Raw genomic sequence first — 25,300 nt, 5'->3', positions numbered from 1 at the left:
TATGAGTTAATGCTATAATTTAATAGGCCATTTATAGTCATCCAAACATTTGACTCAATACCGTTATGTACAAAATCCACTAAAATAAAAAAACAAATTTAAATGTTACCTTTCATATGTAAAAGTGCAATTAACACAGGCAGAGCTTTTGCAAGAATATTACATTTCTATTAAATTCACTGCCTACATAAGAGCCTAACAGGTATATTGCCTACACTAAAGTGAATGAGGATTTTTTTTAATTAACTCTGAATAAGCCTGGTAGTTGATAAATAAAGGTTTTCTGCCACAATCATAGCACATACACCCAAAAATGCATTGCACAATTGTTTCCATAATTTTCAGTTTTACTGACTTTAGAAATTAAAGTAGAGCAACAGAAAGATTCATTAGTTCCAAGAGTAATTGACACCTTAAAACCTTGTAATGAGTGTGCACGAAACAGCCATCCTGAATGGCTTTTCCCGGAATCCTGATAGCTTTCCAAAGATGTTATTTACCCTGAATCAACGTTCTGCCTTTACAGTACCAAATGGATTTTCTGGAACAAGATTTACATTTATCTCTCATGCATTACTTATTCATAATTTGGAAAGAAACGGCAAGCCTTCATACATGTCAGCCTTTAATTTTAACCAGTCCTGAAACCTCTGCAAAACTGATTTTTCTTGTGTTAATATTCTTGCAGCTTTTCTCAGTTTTTCTTCATTTCGTTCTAAATAACGAATTCCATCTGTCTGCAGCTGATTGAGTTTCTCTTTACGGCTTTCATCCAGAGGTATGTCTTCATTCATAAGAGGGTTAAATCTGAAATAACTGTCTGGAGGTAACAGTGCATCCAGCATGGTGTGGACTTCTGTATGGAAAACAAATGAAGAAAACAGTTCAATTCACACGAGAGAATCAAACAGTCCTGCAAGTGATCTGAACAAAAACTGCTCTGGAATGACACAGTAAGAGTAAATATGTGCTGCTTTGCTGAGTAAACATTTTTCTACCACTGTCTCATCAAAACCCCTTTCTCATTCGAAGACTTGTAAATGACCTTGTAGCTCTGTTTACTCTGGAAAAGATTCATCTTTTATTCCAAGACAACTTCACTGGTATGACAATTAAGTGAGCTTTGTAGCTATCTAGATTTTTAATTACATTCCATTCCTTAACAAGAGCCTATCCTGAAGAGCAGGAATGTAACTTACATATTCCCATTTCAGGATACCTGTCATTTGTTACACTTGGTACTAACAGAAGTAGGTATTATGAAAACAACAGGTATGTTCTTCTGCAATCTCAAAATAAAAATATGTATGACTAAAGCTTTATTTTGTTTACAACTATTAATATTTTTTAATATATTACTACATATTTGAGACTTGAATTTAACATGCATTTAAAATATTCAAGTTCAATTATATGACTTCAGTTAACTAGTAAAATAAAAAACTATGTAATGCAATTATATATTCTTTTTTATAACCTGCTTCTTTCTCCCTTTAGATCTTTTTGTTGGCTCACTTAAAATTCCATTTCTATCACTTCCTTCAGCATTCATTCTATCTTCTTTGTATTCTTAATGCGTTCCTCCATTCTTTCAAACATTTATTGTCACATAAAAAGTTTGAAGTGTAAAAAATATCAGGTATAAGATAAAAGCAAAAGATTCTTGTAAATCTGAAATAATCTTGTCTTGGCCTCTCCTCCGGCAAATTACTCAGCTATGTCTGTTCTTGTCTTACCACATCCAGTCTTTCTTGCCCTATTTAACACTCTCCCTTTTTTCCTTTGTAATACAAGTTCCCATTTGCTCAAATCTACTCTCTTCTCTTTCAATTTCTTTTCCTTTGGTCTCCTCAATGAACTTTCCTTTCTTCCTTTTCCTTTCAAATTTCTTGCTTCATTTTTCAGCTGCAATGAAACTTTCTGATAGAAAGTGGACAGCACATATTGCTTCCCACAATTCCCACTGCCTTTCCACAGCTGTGCAAAAGCAAAAAGACAATCCAAAATCTAGTTTTCTCCTACTAGTGACAGTCAGCTGACAGAGAGTATACAGCAAGATCTAGACCACAAGACCACTTCTTGTTCCCTGGCTTTTTGCAGTATCACTTTCCTTTGTAATGGGAGGGGGGAATTATCTGTGTATCAGTATTTCCTGTTTACAAAAATAAAACAGATGTAAACTGCTAGTGACACAGTTCCAGTGTACTTCTATCTAGGAACAGAATTTATTTTAGAAAACAGATGCTTGGCTCTTCCTGACAGCAATGGAAGTCATCAGCACTGGAAGATACAGTACAGTCCTTGGAAAAGTACAGGTATACAAGCATATTTTCTGAAGGTGTTGAAAATAAATGTTCTATATTAACTACTAAGCATTTCTACATTATGGGAAAAACAAATAAAATATAAGAAAATATTATTTTAAAATTAATTCCTGAATATGCCTTTTATCCTAAAGCTCAAGTAAAAATATTTATCCTAATAGTAATACTGGTACTAAATAGTAATACTGGTACTAAAACTATACACAGTAAGTTACAAAGAGACCTGCTTCAATTCAGTTTCATGGGGCTGGTAGAGAAGAGAAGAAGAAAGACAAAAGTTTGAAAAGTTCTCTGAATTGGAGCTATAATTCTAAGAACCATTAATAACATTGAAGACAGTCACAGTACAAGTATATCTTAAGACACCAACCTTCTGTATCAGTTGCACTGTTGATAACATTCGCCAGTTTGGCTTTCAGACTGGTGTGTGTGACGTTGGTCTTTACCTCACTTTCATACCGACCAGTGCCCAACGAAATCAGACACTGCAATGGAACATTGGGCCAGAGACACTTGCACTCATGTACTGCCAGCGCAGAAGGATTGTTTAGGAGCAGACCTCCATCCTGTAAATTAACAAGAAATACAAATATTGGTACTATACATAACATATGACCACAAAAGAAACTGCAACTGTAAATTAAACTAGCATAGCCCTAATATACAAAACCAATGAAAACTCGCAAGCATTAATTTCCAAGTTTTGTGAAATTGAACTGAATCTGTTTTTATGATAAAGCAGCTTCCTAGCTTGGCCTCCCAGGCACTGGCAGAGCAGCTGGCGGGCTGTGCTCAGTTCTGCTGCATTATATACAAGTGGTATACTGAAACAGCACTGTTCACTGGAATCTCTAGAGAAGCTATGCCTTCATTTTTGAAGACCTTTTCAGTAAGACAGATACACATATTAACAATTTCTTAATCAAAAATCTGCCTCTTGAAATGCTTATTAGTGATATTACATGGAAATTTTCTGTAACAAAACCCCAACCGCTACCTGAAGATTCCAAAACAAATTAAAAAAGAAAAATCACAAGAGCTAAGCTTGGCCAAACCTTACTTCGTAAACACAGTCATTACACAAGATGCTACAGCTTTGATTTAAGAGCTGGAAAGTCATTAAGGTTGGAAAGAACTTATTGAGCTCATCTGGTCCAACTGCCCTGCTCACACAGGGTCAGGTACAGCATGCTGCCCAAGGCCATGTCCAGTTGGGTTTTGAGTATCTCCAAAAATGGAGACTCCAAAATCCCTGTGGGTAACCTGTTCTAGTGTTTGAGCACCCTCACAGTAAAATATTTTTCCTGTGTTCAGATGAAATTTCCTGTTTGCATTTACACCATGGTCTCTTGTCCTACCAGTGGGCACTACTGAGAAGACCTCCCACTCTTGACTGGTACACATTTCCTTCCAGAGTCTTCTCTTCTCTTGGCTGAATAGTCTCAGTTGAATCAGACTCTCCTCACAGGAAGAGTCCCTTAATCATCTCTGTGGCCCTGAACTGGACTAACTCCAATGACTCATGTCTCTATTGTACTGGGAAACCAGAGACAGCACTCCAGATGTGGCCTCAGCAGTGCAGAGAGGAAGGGCCATCCCCCATGACTACTGGCAGCACTGTTGCTGATGCAGCCCAGGATGCTATTGGCCCCTTGATAACTAACAAAAGCTTCCTCATCCATGCTAGATTCCATGAGCTTTCTTGCCACTCTGAACTTGTGTGCAATTAAACAACTGGAAGAAACAAGGCAAATTTATCTGATCTATGGCTACAGAGACGCAACATCAATCCCTGTTTGTCTCAAAACAAAATAATGAAAACAAAATAAGGATCTTTATACCACATATGATCATGCAAAAAATCTTGTTGATATAAAGTGATATTTTCACTTATAGTATAAGCTTCAAGCTACAATTCAAATTCTACAAAGCATTGCCAACTTTATGCACAGCCCTAAACCTTTTTGGTTCCTATTAAGTTTAGCAGTTCCTCTTGGACAGATGGAATGTCTTCAATGTGTCACTCCTTTCCTCTGTATTGTTAGCTATGTCCCTATGGAATGGTACTGCCTCTGTGCACACAGAGCCCATACAAACAGAATATTCAATAAATTACACATTATCGACATACACTGGGTCTAAAAGAAAAACCAATAGATCAAGAGAAGTGCTTATCCCCTTTTATTCAGTATGCACAGGGCCAGACTAGGGATAGATACTTTGTACAGCTTTGGACACCCAGTTAAAAAACACTGAAGAACTGGAACACGTATAGTAAAGAAAACACTAAGATGGTTTGGGGCCTGAAGCACATAACATACAAGACGAGATGCAGGGAAGTAGGTTCGCTTACCCCGTTGAAAAGAGAAAGCCAAGGAGGAAGCTAATAACAGTGTTCCACTATCTAAAGTAGAAATACCCAGATTCTTTCAAAAAGTACAGAGTAAGAGCTGGAGCATCTGTGGAATCTCCATCCTTTGATATTTTCAAAACTAAGCTGGGCAAAGTCCTGAGCAACCCAACCCAGCTTTGAGGTTTAGCCTGTTTTGAACAGGAGGCTGGACCAGATAACCACCCGAGGGTCTCTCCTCCTCCTCTAGTTTTCCTAAGGCTACACTCTATTTAAAGAAATACTGCATGAATCACAGATAGATGTAATTTTAGCTGTTAAACAAAATTACATCTCAAAATCTATTCTTATTAGAATTTGAATTTTGTCAGTCCAGTCTCAGTCTTGTGGAAAATGCAAAATTTGTAGTGCAAGGAGAGGTTCCCGTTGGCCATTTAAGAAAAAATGTATTCACCAGAAAATATCAGAACACACTGAAGACGCAAGTGGTGGAGTCACCATCCCTGAAGGTATTTAGAAGACATTCAGATGTGGTACATAGGGATGTGGTTTAGTGGTGGACCAGGCAGTATTAGGTAAATGGCTGGACTTTGTAGGTTTTTTCTAACATAAATGAGTCTATGATTCACACCTTGCAATCTTTAACAGAAAGGGTAACTTACAGGAACTCTACAAATGACTAAACTGTTGACCTATATCCACAACAGGTGGAATTGGCCCAAGCTTTGACTCAGAACTCAGTGTTGGGCAAACAGGGCAGATCCCTTTTTTCTTTCTGTTCTCTCATTCTTGGATTAACTGGCCCCTTCCCTACATTTCACCCTCTCTTCTCATTTAGCTAGATCTCAATCCAATTGCAAACTCTCTTTTTCACTTCCCAAGCACATATTTGTCATCCCTTCCTTTCTCTGCTGCTATGCTCAGTGCAGCAGCAAGTGCCAGACACTGCTTCATCTGCTGAACTTTGCGAAACCATTCTACACTTAATTTGCTGGCAGTATACCAAACACAAAGGGCTGGAGTAGGAATGCTAATGCAAGGAGATACTAGAAAAGGGGGCATAACTCTCCTGATGTCATCAGGCAGGCAAGCAGCAAAGAAAAAGGCTTCTTAAAAATTTCTAAATAAAAAAATAGATATTTCTAAATTAAAAATAATGGAAACAATCAAGTAAGTTAATATTAAAATGGAACACAATAATAATAGAACTGCAAAATTGCTAGTGATAGAAAAGCAGTGAACTCAGGGACTGTGACATTGTTTTCAGTCTTTTGTCAAATGCTTTTCAGGTGGTAAATATGCAGTTGTTCTGTTTTATTTAATATCTTATTCCCAGATGAAGCCAATGAAATTTTTTCACACAGATTTTTTCACAAAAATTCCTTAATACAACAGTAACCATATTTTTAGAGCTTCTGGTAGGTAACAAGGAGTCTAAAGCTGTAGCTAGTATTTTTTATCAGTGTTTTGATAGTTGCAAAATGATCAGGCAAGGCTCCCCCCTGTTACTTGACTTAGAGATCTTCAATTATTTAAAGCAGGAAAAATGGACCTTTTGTAAACAAATGCTCCAATAAAAACTCTGATGGAGATACCCTGCTTGCACAGTTCGAGAGGTAAACACTGTGAAACAGATGAGTGCAAATTCTACAATCAGAAGGAAAAGAGACTGGGAAGTCTGCAAGAAAGTATTCCAGAGCACATGGGAGCCTGGTAGCAAAGGACTTTCTGAAAATCTTGTCCTATTTAAATAATTATGGCAAATAGGCATGAAGTCACCAGTGACATACTTAAGTCAATACTTTGAAAATAATTATTTGAAATTAAAGTATTAAAATTCAAAAATTGTACTATACCACAGCAGAGCAGTTGTTTCTCACAAGAACATTCTCCACATTCATCGGCTCTCATTGCACTTCCTAATTCTGTCAGACTCAAGTTGAGCCTTGTAACTGTTCTGTATAACACCTTGTGTGCTGCACAGTTTCATTTAAATTATCCTAAACTTTGTGAATAAAATAATCTAGCACTGAATGAAGGATATATAGTGTATGAAAGCCAAGTCTGAGATTTGGAAGCTGAGTTTGTTGGCTCCATAGTAACCACTTCACCTCACTGCCTATGCAGACATGCTTTGCATTTTAGTTCACTCTTACAGACTTGCTCTGTTGTTTACTTTCACTGTCTTTGTGAAAAAGCAGAGACAGAATTAGTACAAAGCTATCACAGGACAAGACAGGCTAAGACTCTGAGTGGACTTCTGAAAAGTATTTTTTAAATTCTATGCTTAAAGTCAACATAAATATCATAAATATGCAGCCTAAGGATAAGTCTAGTTGCTGCAACTGAGTTCGAGTAGTTGCTGCACAGTAATAAGGGGTTACTTCTTAGAAAAACTAAAATAGCTGCTTTAAAAACATTTACTCTGTTTCCCAGAAGTAATGGGCAAAATCATTCTGTAAAATCATCTCAATACATTTAGGTATGTAGCAGCAAACATCCTCAGAGTAGAAGACAGGAATGAGAAAGGAGAGAATTCTTTCACTACCTAAGTTGGTAAGGTCCATCAATCCAGGTAACTTCAAGATTCACATCCCAGCCTAGTCCTCTCACTGCTCTGGGCACCCAGTGTCATTATGAAAATGTCAGTAATTGTACCCTAAGCTTCAAGGCTTGCTCAGTAAAGCATCACTGGGCTAAAAAGTTACAGGTTTTGACAAGTGCTTTGTGAAAAAGAAATCTATACATTCAGATTAAACTGTACAATAAACTAGCTCCCTATGCTGTTCTGTTGCATATATACGAATATGTTTGAAATATACATGAATTATGGCTTTCTTCTTGGGAGTAATCAGTCAGACTGATTGCAGTATTACTGAGGATGAAACTGGTGAAGAGAAGCTCCCAGTAAGACAGGCAATCTTTATTTTCCTTAACAAACTATTTGGCAAAATATAGAAAGTTCTATAAACATGAAACAGGACAGAAGCAGAACTGTTTTCATCTTGCTGACAAACAATGGATGGTGGTGTCAATATTTCTAACAAATCTCTGTCTAAAATGTGACCAAGAACAATTAGATTTTGCTTCATTCTAACAGTAGGTTCCACTTCGCTGTTTGAGTGAGAATCTTATTTAAATAACTTCAGTCATTTTTTATAAAGCACACAATGACCTACAGTTGTCTTCTTATACAAATATTTAATCCAATTTATTCAGGAAGATTCACCCTTGCTTTATAATCATGCTAAGAAGCAGACTCCTGGGGTCAACTACATACAATTATAATATATTCTGCACTATGCTGATTCCCAGCAGAGGCCCTAATTGGTGACAGCTATAAATGCCATCCTCCTACACACCAAATTTCTAACAATTACAGAAAGAACCAATTCCCTTATTTAGGGAGAGCCAGAGTGCTCCTTTAGATTCCTGAAATAAGCATCTTGTGCTCATTATTTTCAAATGCTGTCTCAAAATAATGATTTATGTTTAAATAAAAAAAACACTTAAGTTACTAGAAAAATAAACACTTAAGTTACTTGTCATAAAGAGAGCAGTGAAAAAGGGATTTCCCTTGAACTGGCATTGGGAAACATTCTAGAGAAAACATTTGTACAGAATATGAAAATTAGATGCAGTGGCATTTATATTATTGAATGACACCAATATTAAATTTCCATTACTGCATTATTTTACATTCTTTATTTTTTAAAGAAAATATGAAGGTGCATTAGCTGTATCTCCTGCCACAGCAGTTACAGAGAGACATGATACTAAGATTACATGACAAAACGTAAAGAATAAATTTAATAACATTTGAAAATTTACTGAAAAGCTTCTTTTTCAGTTCAACTGTTTTCCCATACAGTATTTATAACTTTTCCCCCTAAAAAATAGCAACACCATAATACAATTGGCATACACCCAAATGTCATGATCAATGCTTCCAAGAACTGCCAATACTATTGCTCTTAAAAGCAAAATATTTGATAATATATTTTACATACACTAGAATGAATGCCTGGCTGAGGTTGACTTCTAGGTGATTATTTTGAATTATTAACTCATCCTAGTGAGTCATTAATTCACAGAAAATGACCTGCTGCTCTGAAGACATCACTGAATTTATGGGTTTATGTCAGATACAGAAAATGTATCCGTACAGGGTACTGAGGAAGTTTGCTAAATATTAGTAGACATTATGAAAGGAAGAATTGTTTGGCAATAAAATATATTGTCAGAGATTTCATTAAAAGCATAAGTTGTGCATGACAGATCTAATGACATTAATTCTGTGGCTCACAACAGCAAAAATCACAAAAATAGTATGTATTTTAACCATGCTTCCCAAATGATGAATTGGCTGTGATATTACAAGCAAAGATCAGAGTGTGTAACCTAATAAAAACTGGGCCCATGGCTGAACCTACACTGACCCCAGACACAGGCCCAAACTCAGGGTCTCTTGTGATACCTTTGAAGCACAGGTAAGTTAACAGTACAGTTAAAAACCCCAAAACCAAAACAACCAACTAGATCTCCCAACCCATGGGTCTGAATAAAATGCTATATTCAGATAACTCCAGGATACTCAAGTCTAGAAGTTTTGTCCTTGCTGACAACATTCAAATTAGGAAGCATGTAAATACTGTATATGCTATGGCAGAATATACTGGACTAAGGAGAAAGCTGCACCAAACAATTACATTAACATGAAACCTCTACAACTGACCAAGGAATCCCAGATATGGAGATAGCCAAATTTTTGTGAAATGTGACCATGTTAAATTTTCAAAATTTCTAAATTCTTTAAATTTTATTTCCCAAGATAACAATGGAAATATTTAGACTCAATATGTTTTTACATCAGTAACTTGATCAATGTTATTGTTATTACATATTGATATTAGTTTTCCTAATTAATTGGTCTACATTTTTAGCTGCTAGCTTTTTAAACAACAGTAAAATGTCAGGAACTTCAAAATGCATTGAGAAAAATACAGAAAGACTAGCAGTGATCCATAGGGAATGTAGGTGGCTCATTATCGGATATATCAATTAAAAATGTTACTTAAAATATGTTGGTCATTCATCTGTTCAAAACCATATAACAATCAATGCTGAAAGCTAACTCTACAGTCAACTGTCAAATCTAAATATATTACAGACTCCACTGATTTCTACCTTTCTCATTGCAATTTCAAATTGAAATTGGATTTCCAATTATAGCCCTTTATTTATAGAATTATGCAAGCTACCTAAATTTCTTAAGACGATTTTCTTCTTTACATGTTGACTCAAGCATTACATTTCATTTCACTGCAACTGAAATGTATGCTTGCAGCTAAAGGATTTGATCTTAAAAGGACAAAATGTATGAGATAAAGTGAATTCACTGAAGATAATTGCTATGAAGGATTCAGGATTTGGACATGAACTACCTAGTTCCTGTATCCACAGTGGAGGCAGGTGGATGGGGAATAAGGACTGAAGGAAAAGTTCTGCACTTTCTCAAGTCCCCTAAATAAGAAGTGCATGGCTAAATGACAAAATACAGTTGGTATCAGAATCATCATGAAAAAGCTCTGAGTAGGGAGCTATGACACAATGATTTAAACCACCAACATATAAATTGCAAGGCAACATATAAAGGCAAGTGTATTCTAATCTGTATCTTCCTCTCAAAAAGGAAACACATCATACTGTAACACAGGTTCCAGCCTGACCAAGTTAATGCCTCTGAATTTTGTTTCTGATTTAGAAGTGCTAATTTTGACTCCAATATATCATTCAATGTTGTGAAATGTGTCTTGGTTCATGCAAAAAACACACTGAATAGTCCAGTTGCAAGAAAGATTACTCCAAATGCAGCAGGTGCAGCAGAAAACCATTAGGATAAACAAGAGAACAGAGTCGGTTCTGAAAAACTGAGACAGACTCAGGTATTTAGACTAAGAAAATTTAAAAAAAGATGAGTGTCTTTCTTTAAGCATCAGACACATTAGGAAACCAGACCACTATATATATCAAAATCAAGCTTTCCTTGAGGGAAGAGGCAAAAGTTTATCAATAACCACACCACATCCTTGGGCTTTTATTTGCAATGAACATCACAAGGCTATTTCCTTTAGAAACATGGCCCCATTTAAGTCAGTGTTGACAAATACACAACCTAAGAAAATAAAAACTATAAAGAACGGAAAAAGTTTTCTTTTTGATTTAAGAAATAATGGCTGCAACATCAGAACATGAGTGTAGAACCTAGATTGTCTGTACAGAGCTTACTGAATGGACTCTGTTCACAATCCTCCACTCTATGCAGCCTCCTCTGACCTTACAAAATTTGTTTTACAGCAAATATTAGCTGGTCAACAGCGTTGCTGAAGATGGACTCAAGAGTCTAAGCAAAAAAATAGCTCAATTAATACAGCTTATTGAGAGCGAGGTTTTGTTTCTTCTTTTCAATAAGCCCTCTGAAGACTACATTAGGAAAAGATCACTCTGAAACAACTGAGATAAAAATTAGAATGCTTCCAAGTCAAATGCCTAAACAACAGACACTCTCAATTTCATTATACTAAACAAATCTGCCAATAATATGTCACTTAGCAAGCCCCTGCAGGGAATCTTACAAGCAGTCAGCTCTGCAAAATACCACTGGTACAGTAACCACAGCAATTTCACAAAGGCTGGTAAACTGCACAGTGCACGTCCACCTTCAGAGCTGTTATCCAAACCTATGGAATCCATAAGGGAAAAAGAAACACAGATACCCATGTAACTTACATGTGCCAGTGAATTCCCTCTTCCTTAAACAGTAAGCAACACTGCCTTGATTGCTGTAGGCAAACGTACATGGCAAAAAGTAGAGAGAGAAACAAAGAAAGAGCTGATTCTATCATTGTGAGAACAAGATACACCTATTAAACTGCAGCCTGCATAAGCTCTGCTGCATACTGATCACCGTGGCATATCCTAAGAATGAAAAGAACTTCAATGTGACCTATATTCTATGTCTTCTCAGAGCCTGGGAAGCACCCTTGCATCTAATTTTAAAAGCTACCATGTAAAACTAATTAGGGTAGGGTGCACTAAGTGAATCACTTTTGAAGGCCTCTCCTGTAACAAGCTGTAAGGATGAATTGGCTTTACAGATTTGTTACCTAAAAAAATAAAAGTTTGAAAAATATGTAGAAACCATGAATTATCTTTTTCCAATGAAGATGTGACTTCAAATTTTAGTTATAATTATTGTACTACATATATTTTTTTTATTTTTAGGTTGTATTCTCATCACACATCCTGTTACACCTGCTTTATTAAAACTCCACTAACAGACCAGGTGCCAATTTAACTGCTTTACTATCTGATCTTGCTCAAAGAAAACACAGTTATTGGAGCAATATTATATATCAACATCAGCACTATAATAAATGGAATTGTAATACAACAATGGATTCATGGGAAGCCATCAAGAAAAAGGTGATCAAGTCCTTTGCATTAAATTTGGTGTATTTTATTTGAGAAAAATCTGTGGCTTTGTTGAATCTACCACCATCACATACACAATCCCTGCTGCCCTTTGAATTAATCCTGTGGGACGAATTTAGTTTGTACTGTAAATGCTATTAAATGAAGTGTGCATAATGATTTTCTTAAATTCTAAATTGCTCTTTTAAGGAATTTAATTAATAATTTCCTCAGCATACTTTATTGTCTACTGAAGTGACATTATTGAGTACCTCAAATATTTTTCACAGTACAAGAAAAAAAAAAGGCAAAAAGGATACAAGATAGATACAAGAAATAACACCCCTCTGAGGGAAGCAGAGGGGGAAAAATGTCACTGGATGTAGCAGGACTGAGGTTAAGAGCCTTCAGTACTTCAAAAATACATTTTAAAATAAAGGAATTAACATGTGGCAATACAGCTTCTACAATGTAACATCATGATTTGGTCCCTCTTAACTTGCAGGGTTCCTGGAGATGTTACAGGGATTAAATCCCTTTGAATGTTAATGTGTTCCTCTTTTGAACCACAACGACTATTAATCCTACTCCCCTCATATTAATCCTACTCCCCTCATCTACCAACAGCTGCAATGTTTTCTCTTACTTGACAGAGCAGAACCAGACAGCATGGCATGATTGACCCAAATGTAAATATTGCTGTTTGCAATAACTGATGACTTTTTGCAGAAATTTAACAAACCAAGTCAACAGCTCACCTGCAGCACAAATAAGTGTTCAGGCACCTAGAAACCTCTTTCTAAAGAATGACATCAGAAAAACTGTAAAACTGATTTATTACCTTATTAACAAAATAACATGCTTTACACTGAGAGTGCCCAGTACAGGAAATCAAAGTGAAATGTTTCAGTGAAAGGGCATGTATGTGCACACAAATACACACACATGTAACTCTACAATTATGGAAAAGCAAGTCAAAGCCAACAGTTCAGTTCAGCCATGACTCCATCACAGACATCTGGAGTCATATCTAAGAACTTTAAGAATTCATCTCAACCCTATACATAACTCTCATTCAGCTACTTCACCCAGTTTGTGAAAGGACTCTGATTCTAATAAAAGCTAGATAACATAAGACATGAATATGCAGGATGACTATAAAAAAATCCACTAAATTTCCATTATCAAAATAAGTATTTTCACACATTTGAAGAGTCTTCAGCCAGATGAACTGCTAGAGTGTTTCTCATTTAAATGCACAACTGAAAGCTAATATGGAACACGGTCTCTATATAATGCTTAAAGAGTCACAAACTTGAAAGCCAGGAAACAAATATTGTACTTAGTATTCTGAATTTTCACATACATTTTGGATAACTCTGTTCTTGGAATTGTTTAGAAACATCAACACTTCAGAGGGAGGCTATATATAAACTAGTAAGAAACTAGCACAGTTAATGTTCAGAAAACAGATTATGATGATTAATGGAAGTTCCCAGTCAATGAAAAAATTCTTAAAACACCATCTTTCTGACACTATACTGCAATTTTGAAGCCTTTGGCATAAATTATTATTTACCCTTAATGCACACTGTGCTGATGCCCTTTTCAAAAATCACAGTACTATCAAAAACATCTAAATGTTATGTTTCATTTATTCATGTAGTTCAAAAGCAGTTCAATCTGTTAGGCAGTGTACATACAGAAAAGAGCAAGAATTTCCATATACACTACATATATACTTCTGGTCAAGGAACTTAAAATTACACTTGCAGTGCATTTTCAGAATAAAGAAGCTTAACAAGAATCTACTATTCCCATATTTATGATATGAACTATAAGAACAAAGTTACCAATATTAACATATTGGTAAGAAAGCTATTTTAAGAAGGAATATGGCTGCATTTGGGATTCTATTTATTTCAAAATATATTTGTTTAAAATATATTTATATTTATTTATGTATTTCTTTCAATTCATGTTGACTATTTCAGCAGAGGTAAAACTCTTGAATATCTTGCTTTTTCCTATGAGCTACCATTAATTCCCAGGAAAATAAAAGTAGCAGTCTGCTACATGCACAGAGGCTCCTACCCCAGGGTTAAAACAAGGCAATTCAAGGCTGTTTCAGAGTGTGCAGTGGATTTATAATCTCTGCTAGAAAGCTGCATGAAGACAGTTATTTGCCAAGTAGTAACTTGGTACCTGGACATCCAAATACCCCCCATACAAATCAGATAATTATGGAAAAAGAGATGTGGCAAGAAAAGTGGTAAGAAAAATGTAATCTGGGGAAAGAAAAGCATGTCAGACATGAAAGGTGGTTTCTATAAGAACTCAAATATATTTAAACATTCCTGGCTGGGGAGAAGAGATTTTTCAGATTATATGAAAAAGTTTGAATCCAAAAATTTAGCACTTGTTCTACTACAATAAACGGTTTCAGTACTGAGAGCATATTTAGTTCTTTACGGCTGAGAAAGGTGAATTACATCCTAAGCAGTAGCTTTCAATAATTACAATACATAAAACAGAGAAGAATGATGAACTTGGGAAACAGGGTTTGTAAGGTCAGATGGAAGGGCTTTGTCCAAAGACTCTTGAGTAAGGAAAAAAATAAGTAGACTTTATTCCAGTTCTGCGTATCTGAAAATACTGAATCTGATCTCTATTGACACCAATTATACACTCCCTAGTCCAGCAAACTGGACTTAAAAGTGAAATAGATGAAATAAGTACCAGCCTTACTGCATTTCACACAAGTCTGGCAATTCAGAAACTATGTTAAGATGAAGAACTGTGTAAAGCACTGTGTAGAAGTTGCAAAATCATGTTGTTTATTCAACTATCCTTCATGTAAAAGCACAGATCAATTTCCAAGTACTTTCAATTCAAGGAAAGAAAGGGGGGAAAGGTGAAAGAGAAAGAAAACTTCTTTACATAGGTTAACACTGACCCATCCAATCAGTTATGGAGCAGCTTGGAACAGCTCCCAAGGCTAAAGCAGCTCCCTTCCCAGTTTTGCTTGTCCAGATGGAAGACGAACACACTTCAGGATTTCAAGCAGTGCTTTGGCTTGGAATCTGATGTGTTATTCCACTTTTAGTTCTAAAAACCTGTCAAAACTTATTTGCTTATTTCAGAGAGTAGTTGATTAAAATGTTTTGAGGCTAACAAGATGCACTGTACCAGGAAGGTTGTGGTGGGGCGGTCAAGGGAGGGAGGGAGGAAGAGTGTCCTAAACGAAAAAGGGAAACAATAAAATGAAAGAAACTTCAGAGTCTCCCTTCCTGAGCCTGAACCTGAGCCCTTCCCCTTCACCCCTTAATTTCTATGCAGCTTTTAGATAGCTGAATTATTTCATCACCTTATAAATGTTGAATCAAAATATGGAAATATGCTGTCTTTATTCAGATAAAATTCTAGCTGTTTGTTTGCTTGTACACATGGTGTTTTTTTTACCACCTCTTAATCTAATGAATTTTTCTCTATTTCATCTTACACTCATTTATCTGTTAGCCTTTAAATTTCACTACTACTCAAGAACATTACAATGCTAAGGATATTACACACAGTTCTAATGGACACCATCAGAAATTCTGTATGTGATCCAGGTACATCTTATTACTCAAAACATGCTACTTGTTTTCCAGCATTTGAGACTACTGCCATCATATGAATTAATACAACAGAAATGCAACAGATGCTTCCATTAAACTTCAGTGTCAATCCCGTGCTCTGTTTGTTGAAGGTCCCTGGTTCAGTCACCCTTTGTAGTCTTTTCTGCCACAGATCTGAATCAGGTATTTATTAAAATAAATACTAATAGTTTTTAATTAGTATGCATATCAAGAAGTATTCTTTGAAAACCTGAAGAATAGCAGTATAATACAGGGGCACTGAAAGACTAAAACCCCATGGTTAAAAAACTACTAAAGAAATTCATTTGCTTTGTTCTTTACTTATCAGGGTCACCAAGAGAGGCTGTAATATAATAAAACAGCATGCAGTGATGATAGGAGACACTGCTTTATCCTCAAGGGAATTTCTTTTGCAGTTGTCCTCTCGGTTTAATCTTACTTCTGTGGCATCTCTTACTCTTCTTACTAGCTCAGAACTAGGGTAAAGCTGAATAAGCTATCAATGGAAAGAATTAAAAAGTAGACCATAAAATGAATTTGTGCACTAATAAAAAGAATGCTGAAGTGTATAATCAGTTTTTTTCACATTTTACAATACTGTTAGATTTTTAAGTTACACTACCTATTTAGTGAAATAATGCTCAGCAAAATACCATTTGCAAGCAGGAAGTCAGAGGCAATTTACAACTCATATAAGGTTTCATCCCAGACAGAGAAGAAAGCAATAGCAGAATAGCTTAGGTTTGTATTGAGAAGACTAAGATTTTTAAGCCTTTCTAGCTCTGTAAGGGCTATAGAAGCTAAAAATATCTTTTCTTACTCCATCTGTCGTAGATTTCCTTTGTACTACCAACTCATATGCTTAGTTTTGATTCAGAGATTCAGACCATGTTTTTTTTCAGGTGTAAAATTGGAAAATATTTACTCAAGGAGAAGATTTCAACTTACCTGATGAAGATCACTGCCCAAAACATATTCCTGGAAGTAACCTGGTGCAGCAGATGATGCTCTAATTGCTTGCCACAGCTTATACTGACAGCCTCCCATATAATGGGACTTAATGCCAGGAAAATGGTTGTAGTTTCTAAACACAAATGCTTTCAGTGGTGTTCCTCTGTTTACAATGGTGCTTACTGCAGCTACCTAGCAAATGAGGAGGAAAAAAATCAGTTATATATGATGATAATAACCATAATATGAGAATGAAAGCTTCCCGCCATATGAAATTCAATGTATACATTAAAGCACTTTTGGAATCTTACTCGGTTCATTATTTATTTACATTTTTTAATGTCTAGCCAAATTTTAAAAGGGAAAGTAAAACACAAACAAGAGACTCAAATCCCTAAGTAAAATGCTATTTAAAACCTTCAATCAATTGTTTCCACTGGTTAGTCTGTTTCTACAAATATCTACAATATTTAAACAAAATGCAGGTGTCAACTACGTGATTTTTAAATACTTTTCCTTTTGAAATAGTATTTCATTCTCAGAAGTCTGTAACCAGCAATACAACACTGTCATTAAATATGAATGTCAGAACTGTCAATCCATTTCTTTCTCCAAGAAAATGGTTACTTTATATTGCAACCGGAGTTAAAAAATTGTAGTAAGAATCTCTCCTGCACAAGAATCAAAGTCTTTCAAGGCTTTTTTGTAAGGATACTAAAATGTCAGTAACAAAAATCACATATGTTCATCTAAGTGAAAAGCCAAAATGGTATTTCCATTGAAGAAAACCCAACTATGACAACAAAAAGAATGTATCTTACAGATCTAATCACAAGGAGAAAGTACATGTAGTGATGGATGAGTGTTAGAATGTGCAAGACCTTTAGAGGTGATGCAGCCAGCCTGGCTGGCACTGCCAGAACAGCACTCTGCAGCAGCCAAGTGGGTGCCCAATTCCATCTTGTTTACTGTTTTACAGAGTAGGGTGTTTTCATGAAACGTTACTCAACAGCACAGCTGATGCTGTGATATCACTGTATGCATTTTCACTCTTCATCTACTTAATTTAAATAATTTTATTCACTGTAAATTCATCCTCATAGAAAACAAAAGTGTAACTTCTACATTACAATGCAAAAGCAAAACTGCCTGATTCACCCTCCATCATTTGATGGAGGAAGTTTCCTGTTTTTCTCAAAAGGAGGGTTTAGTTCTAAGCGCTACCAGAAGCAGTAAGAAAAAAACTTCAGAAAATGTAACAGAAAACTTATTAAAAGGATGCTTTCATTTTTGACAATACTCATATACACTCCATGATGCAGTCTATGTTGCAAAGTGCTCAGCACCTTCTGGAAAAACCCATCTTGTAATGAATTTAGCAGCAGCAGAGCACAGAACTTTGTGTTTTATTTTGATTTTCCTGTGCCTTGTAAAGAGTGCCACCACTGACAGCACTCTAAAGAGATTAGTGGGAACAGCTAGTTTCTAGCTCTATTTATATTCACATTTTATTACTGAAGAACATGGAAGGAAGCCAAAGATCCCAGTTCAAAGATAACTTTCAAGTCAACACAGGATAGCTGCTCTCTCAGAAAGCAACATACCACACCAGCCTTTTCATGTCCTTGTTTTAGACACGGACTAGGAACGCAGTCAGTAAGGCACACGTTTCTATGTTTAGAAAAATGGGAATATCTTCCATTTAACAGTAAAGCATTGAATATAGTGCTATGACACCAAAACACCTGTTAATTACAGATTGTTCTGAAATATATCCTATTATATTTCGCTTCTTTCTTCACACCCTATCCTTCACCAAAAATAAAATACCCTTGCTTTCTCATCTTTCACTCTCATACTGCTGTATGTAACACCCCTCCTATGACTTAGTGCCTTTTCCATCAGACAGGAAGAGATCTTGGGGCCCAAGAATGTGAATGGAGAAAACCAGGTACTCCAAACAAAGTGAGAAGAAACCCTGCCCTCTTCCAATACAGTAACACAGATCACAGCTGACAGGACAGAATCTCCTGACGCTAGAATTTTTACATGATAAAAATGAACTTGGCACAACACCAAAATGTTGACCCAGTATTTCTATGCTTACAAGTTTTTTAAAATCTCTGCAATATATTCCAACTACAAGTAACAAAAATACCAGAAATTGCTGCCAAAATTTAAGAACCTACTTAATTTTTATCCTTTAAAAGGATGGGTTATCCCATATAGAAGCCTGAAGAGCACTTCAACACTCATGCTGTCTATCCAATGTTCTTCTAGGTATAGAATTTACTCAGAACTCTTAAGAGTACTTGTGAAATATACAATTAGTATTTACCTTAGAAAATTGTACTTACTTTTGGACATTTGGACTTTCTTGCAGTTTCAATCATAAGATTTGAGCCCATTTTTTCTCTAAAAAAAGTGTAAAAAATTGAAAATGCTCCATCAATTTAGCATGAACAAGACAAACAATTTATCACCCTTATTTCTGAGACCTTTGCATTTAAAAGAACCAATGTTTGTATTTCAATTTAACAATCCCATTTATACAAGTGACTTCAATGCACCGACACTTCAAACCTTCTAGCCTGCTGGAAGTAAGTCTGAAGAGTGACTGATGAGGTCTTGATTCAAATTACTCAGTTCACATACCTAACCATAAATCATTACGATTACTCAACTACATAGTTAGACAAAACACTTTACCACATTTACGAATCAAAAAGGCAACATCCTTATTAAGTGGTTCTACAGTAATGAAAAATTACTCTTCTGTAGTTACAGAAACAAAAGCTACAGAGAGAAAGATGTGATTCCATAAAATTTAGAAGAAAGTTAAAACATCTACATATAGTCTTCCATAACAGTAATCCAATATGCATTTACCATTTCTTCTGAGGTAATATTTGTTCACACGAATACATTTTCATAAATCATGCTAATGGTCAGCACTGTAATTTCTCATCATATCAGGGTCAGCATTCCCATTGTTAACTAGAAGATAGTCCTTCTGCACAGTAGAGGAGACTGGAGCAAATTTGCATACTAGTCAGTGATCTCACCTCACCATCTACTTCAACTTTGATTTGCTTGCAATAAAGGTATAAAGGTATAATAGAGAGTGGGTGGTCACCAGTAATTATTCCAAACAGGCTTTCCTTTAAATCAGCAAGCTTTCTTCCTCCCAAACACTGGTGGTGCATCTGTCTTACTTTGCAATTATGGTTTTCTATACTGCCACACTTTTAAAGTAAAGATATTCCATGTGCTGTTATTATAAGATCATTCATCTACAGCTTGCACCCATGACAGGAGGGAGTAGCACTTCCACTGTTAAAAACAACATCTCTATCTATCTACTCAGGTCAGAAGACAAAAGAAGCTTTAAAGGCTACCACAGCAGCAGTCCTCCATGCAGACAGTAGACTGTATATGCAATTAGGACAATTTGCTCTTCTAGTGGCTATTTGTGCTTGAAGGATGGCTGCATACATGTCCTTGACAGGGAGGAAAGAAGGCGGACAGGTTCCAGTCCTACGATGGAAAACTCCTGCTGACACAATTCTTGTACGTGTAGCACAGTTTTGTTTTTGCTTTGATTCTAGTCTCAGAATCACCAGCCAGAAGGGGAGGAGTGACATCTGCACTCATTAACTGATTACAGAAGGAGATGAAGGCACATGGAACCATGAAGTAGGAATAAAAGAAATGGGACTGACAGAGCTAAGATATCAAAGCCATCTACTGATTTGCATCACTTTCATCCGTTTCTGCAATGTCTGTATTAGGTATTTTTCCCAAACCCTGAATGCAGAGATTAAAAAAATGTATAAGCAATATCCTCTGCTTAATTATGGGAACCATCAAACTGAGTAACTATCACATCCTGTTTTCTATGAAGGCCAGAAAGTGATACTCCAGAGTAGGTACAAGAAATCCTTTCAACTACTGTGCAACTTCAGACATTACAGTCTAAGGAGAAAAGTTTAGTATCACCTCCACATATAGTTTAGTTCTGTTGCTACCATTAATACTGTAATTGCATATTAAATAAATGTATTTGTCTCACTGTTTAATATTCTTTTATGAAGTCACAGCAGAAGTAATTCCACAGTTTATACACATACTGTGTTAAAAAATAAAGTGAATAGTCCCCTGTTATTCAGGGGGACTACTGAATAGTTCCCCCCCTATTTCACTCAAAGAAAACAAGAAACTGGTAATTCTCAAGATGCCTTACTATCTCAAATTACCACTTTAACTCATTTGCTTTTGTTAATGATAGACACTTAATGTGTGCTATCTTTAGGACACTGGTTACTTTTTCCCCAATCTTGCAACAGAAATATTCTCTAAAATGGGGAAAGGAGGACTGTAAATAATATTTCAAATGAAACTGTATTGTAAATTAATATAATGGCACTGTAGTATTTTATGTATTTTCAATCTCAACTGTCACACACTGAATCATCTTCTCTGACCACAAGCATACAGATGTTTCATTAAACTGCCCGTGACAACCCAAATCACTTTTGATATTAAAGTTACTTTAAATCCTGTAAGCATTTTACATTTTTCCACTCATCAGTTATTATGCCATCCTGTTTTTCCATTTATCTACTTTGTGTCTGTGACCTATGTCCTCTAGACATGACCTACTTAAAACAACGAGTCTCTTTCACAAACATTGCTCTTTCATTGCTTCAAGTCACTAATATTGCAACACTTATTTCAATATTGTTATGAAGAACATATTGTCAACCATATGCCGGAAGAAACATTCTAATGGGCTACAGCAGTGATGCAAACATTTTGGACAAAGAGCACTCAATGCAAAAGGCAAAATTGTAACTTTCACCCTCTTCTAACAGCAACAGTAGTATGAGAAAACTATGACATCTTTACCAAATCTACAGAAGAGACTTTCATACCATGTGCTGGTATGGAATGTGTTACCCATCTAGTGACTAGAGAGCAGTGCCAATTTATATTTCACTCTGCAAAACAAATACTGAAGTATTATTACTTGTATTCCCAAACACATGCATTATCCATTTTCCTACCAAAGGAGAACATGTAATTTTTATTCTACACTTCATACAGTGACTGCTTCTCAAGACTATAAATTCCCAACATGAGATTTTAGCTAGCTTGTGAAAACTCCTAGCTGCTCACCAAATTTCTCCAGTAGTTTCTTAAGACAGCATGCAAGAAGAAAATTTTATATGTCAACAACAGTCAAAAGAAAAGAGAAAATTTGGAACTAAAAGCCAGGTTCTTACAAATGCATTCAATATAGCATTATATATACTGATATGTTGTAAGTAAAATCTTCTGCATAATGTAAATCATTAAAACCAGTCCTCAAATTGCTACTCAAGAAATACATAAGAGTTAAAACAGACATACATAGAACATATGAAACCAATTTCCTAAAGTACTCTGAATGAAATGTCAGTTAGCCAAAATTAGCTGTCATTTTCTGAAATGCAAGTTATAATATACCCCATGAATGCACAGAACATTAAACCGATGAAATATCAACTGAATTATTTTCAGCAAGAATACCTTCTGACAGACAATACCACCACTGATACTGTGGTAGGACTAAACACACATTACAAGTCTGTACACTGTCAATGGATTGTCTCTATTTCAAGCAAGGCTGACAAGTTACCATTTAAACTACAAAAACACACAGAGCACAAGTAAAGCTTTCAAATTCAAAATAAAGCATACAGCAGTTTCCCCGTGCTGTAACAATGTTAGACCAGACCTTCAATATTGCTGTAAAGAGATACTATATAACCCTACAAATCCCTTCTCAGCTCCAGGCCCCCACACCACAGGGAAGCCTCCAGGAATCCCTTCAACAAAATGTTGGGCAGGCATAGCATCTCCCTTCAACATTCCAGGTGACCAAGAAGTCATTTTTGATCAGCACATTTCTTTTTTAATTTACTCCATGGATAATATATTAATTGACTGCTTTTGTCTATTGCACAGGAGTTCTTTACCTCCCTCATGTGCTACATGTAGCTGCAGAAAAAAAAAAAATAGTATTTTAATTAAAGCCATGTAAAATACTTTCACATTAGGTTATTGTGACTTTCACAAGACTTAATTTAATTGGGTGGGCAATGAAATGAGGGAAGACAGAGAAAAATCCAATTTCTAAAAAAAGCCCCTTAAATACCTGAGAAGAAAATCTAATGATATTAGTTTGATAAATGTATTTATTTCTAAAAATACACAAGAGCACAGAGAAGAAGTGCTTAGAAGCTTGTTTCTCCACTTCATCAAAGAAGTAAGAAGCTTAAAATTCAGACACTACTGGTAGTCCCACTATTAAGTCATAAAAACTCTTTTAATCCCATAAAACACAGTAATTGCATTCCCAAAGGAACTTGTTATTACTTATCAGAAGGAACCTTTTACCATTTTACATTGTCTCTCAGAAAAGATTGTTCAGTTCTTACAGTGGCAGAGTCAACTTATGCTGGTTGGGAAGCTATGACATTAGCTTGCTAAAAATGATAAACAATTGAACTACCAATACAAATACAGATTAATAAAACTAAGAAATAAAACCTGTAATATAATAATTTTTCTAGTGGTTTTTCCTGAATAGCCATCAATGCAAGTGAATACACTTCACGGGCAACTCTGACACTGCAGATAATTTTTCATTGCAACCCTTACAGCTCATTTCCCTTTCAAAGAAAGTGGCAATGGACAAAGGCCTCCAATATAGCAGCAAACACTAAAAATCTCTACTACAGCATATTATTTCATTTCTCACTAATCTCCTTTACTAAAAAGGGCACAGCAGGTGGTTAGTAAAATTTGTAGTAAATCTGTAATGAGTCAGATCTAGCAGAGCTGGCAAGCATACAGGAATATAATCAGAAATCAGTGCAGTAAAGCTTACTTTATTCCCCAGAAACATAAATCATTACATTAAAAGCTTCCAGCATCTTGGTAAATATGAAAACAGCTATTTCAAAAGAATGAGTGTATATGTTAATCCCTTCTAGTTGTTCTAAGAATCTGCACACCAGTGAAGTAATAACAAAACCAAATGCACTCAGTCATTGCACTAATTATTTTTTATCTGATTATCTTTTACTTACTTGAGCATTTTTTCCCATATATCACTGTCATAAAAGGCGTGGTTCCAGCCCATTTTGACTGTTCCAACAATGACATTCTGCTTAAAAACATCTGATCCTAACTTATGGTACAGCTCTTCACAATCATCCAGGGGAATATGGAACAACCCCAACATAAAAGCTAATATAGCTCCTGAAAAAAACAAATATTTTGCAATATTACAAAAACGTATCCTGGAGTAAGATTACAAAGATGGATTACCAGTTAATGCAGTTCATAGGTTAACAGAATATCTGTCTTGAAACAGCAAGACCAACTGACATTTATTTCACTAAATTCCTGCTCAGAGATCACAAACCATGTTTTAAAAGAACATACACAATACCAAAAAAGTCAATCTTCAAAAACAGAAATATGAGAAGTTAAAACATTGTATTATTTCATTTTGCAGATTACAACAAGCATATGGCAGAAAGCTAATGAAATCTACTACTTTACTTGGAAAGAGAAATGAGTAAGAGAAATCTTTGCTGTGGTACTAAAAATTTATTTGGAGCATTATTTGCTACCATGCAAACTCTTAAGTCAACAGAAAAATATTCTAAGAAAATTCTGCAAAAACAAAGGAGATTTCAGTAGTTTGGATTACATTTGGTTCCAACCATTTATAATCTAGTTTCATACATGCTGCCATCTAGTGTGTCCCTAACAAAAATTATGACCTACCCTTGCAAGAACAAAATAACAGCACTCAAAAAGCATTGCTGCTAAACACCCTTAAAAGAACTGTGGAAAAATACAATTAATGCATTATTACAATTCTCAAATATATTAAATTAAAAGGGACACACAAAACTTTAAATCTAGTTGTGCCATACTGTTAGAACATGTAATTAAGAATCTGAAAAAATTATGTGTCCTAATTATTTCCATCTGGAAATAAATGCCATAGGCTTGAATAAATTAATTTTAAAAGGTGCCAATTTTTAAAAGAGAGTAAAAATACAATGCATGTGCAGAAAAAAAACTACATGCAGGAAGTTACAGAAGGTTTTAAAAGAAATATGACTTCCAAGCCCTCTTTCACTCTCACAGTGCCCACCAACTGCGAGAGCTGAGCATTAGTGGATTGATGGTCTCAGTTTCTTAAAAGGCAGCTCACATCCTTAAGGCAACCTGGGCCTACTTGACACAAAGTTTCATCAAGAGAAACAATCTCAATTGCCAAATCACCAGATGCCTGCATTCAACGCAGACTTAACATCTAGCAGCAGAGAAACACCATTTTCCTGAGCCATGCAAATCCTCTGCCACATTCTCTTCTAAACTCTCCAGCACAGTTCTGCAATAACATACATTTGCTGTTTTGGTGAGCAGATTCAAAGTATGCAGATCATTGCAATGATCTTTCTCTGTGACTGCCTGCATTTATACCCTCTGATCCC

The 25,300-nt window shown here is 35.6% G+C and overlaps 1 protein-coding gene across 2 annotated transcripts in view; it reads right to left on the bottom strand.

The window, feature by feature from the left end:
* The window catches only part of PNPLA8 (patatin like phospholipase domain containing 8), a 33,178-nt gene continuing 7,878 nt past the window's right edge, over positions 1-25,300 (bottom strand). For both annotated transcript variants that reach the window (XM_059471499.1, XM_059471498.1), the window contains exons 6-10: positions 23,876-24,047; positions 19,097-19,154; positions 16,737-16,931; positions 2,695-2,890; positions 1-856 (exon numbers count right to left, since the gene is read on the bottom strand). In XM_059471499.1, the coding sequence (XP_059327482.1) occupies positions 582-856; positions 2,695-2,890; positions 16,737-16,931; positions 19,097-19,154; positions 23,876-24,047 (896 nt within the window). In that variant the 3' untranslated portion in view covers positions 1-581. The remainder of the gene's footprint in view (positions 857-2,694; positions 2,891-16,736; positions 16,932-19,096; positions 19,155-23,875; positions 24,048-25,300) is intronic.

The sequence above is a fragment of the Ammospiza nelsoni genome, chromosome 5, assembly GCF_027579445.1.
Source record: "Ammospiza nelsoni isolate bAmmNel1 chromosome 5, bAmmNel1.pri, whole genome shotgun sequence".
NCBI classification, from domain to species: Eukaryota; Metazoa; Chordata; class Aves; order Passeriformes; family Passerellidae; genus Ammospiza; species Ammospiza nelsoni.
Note: the sequence above shows the minus strand (reverse complement) of the source record. Positions and strands in the feature narration are given on the sequence as shown.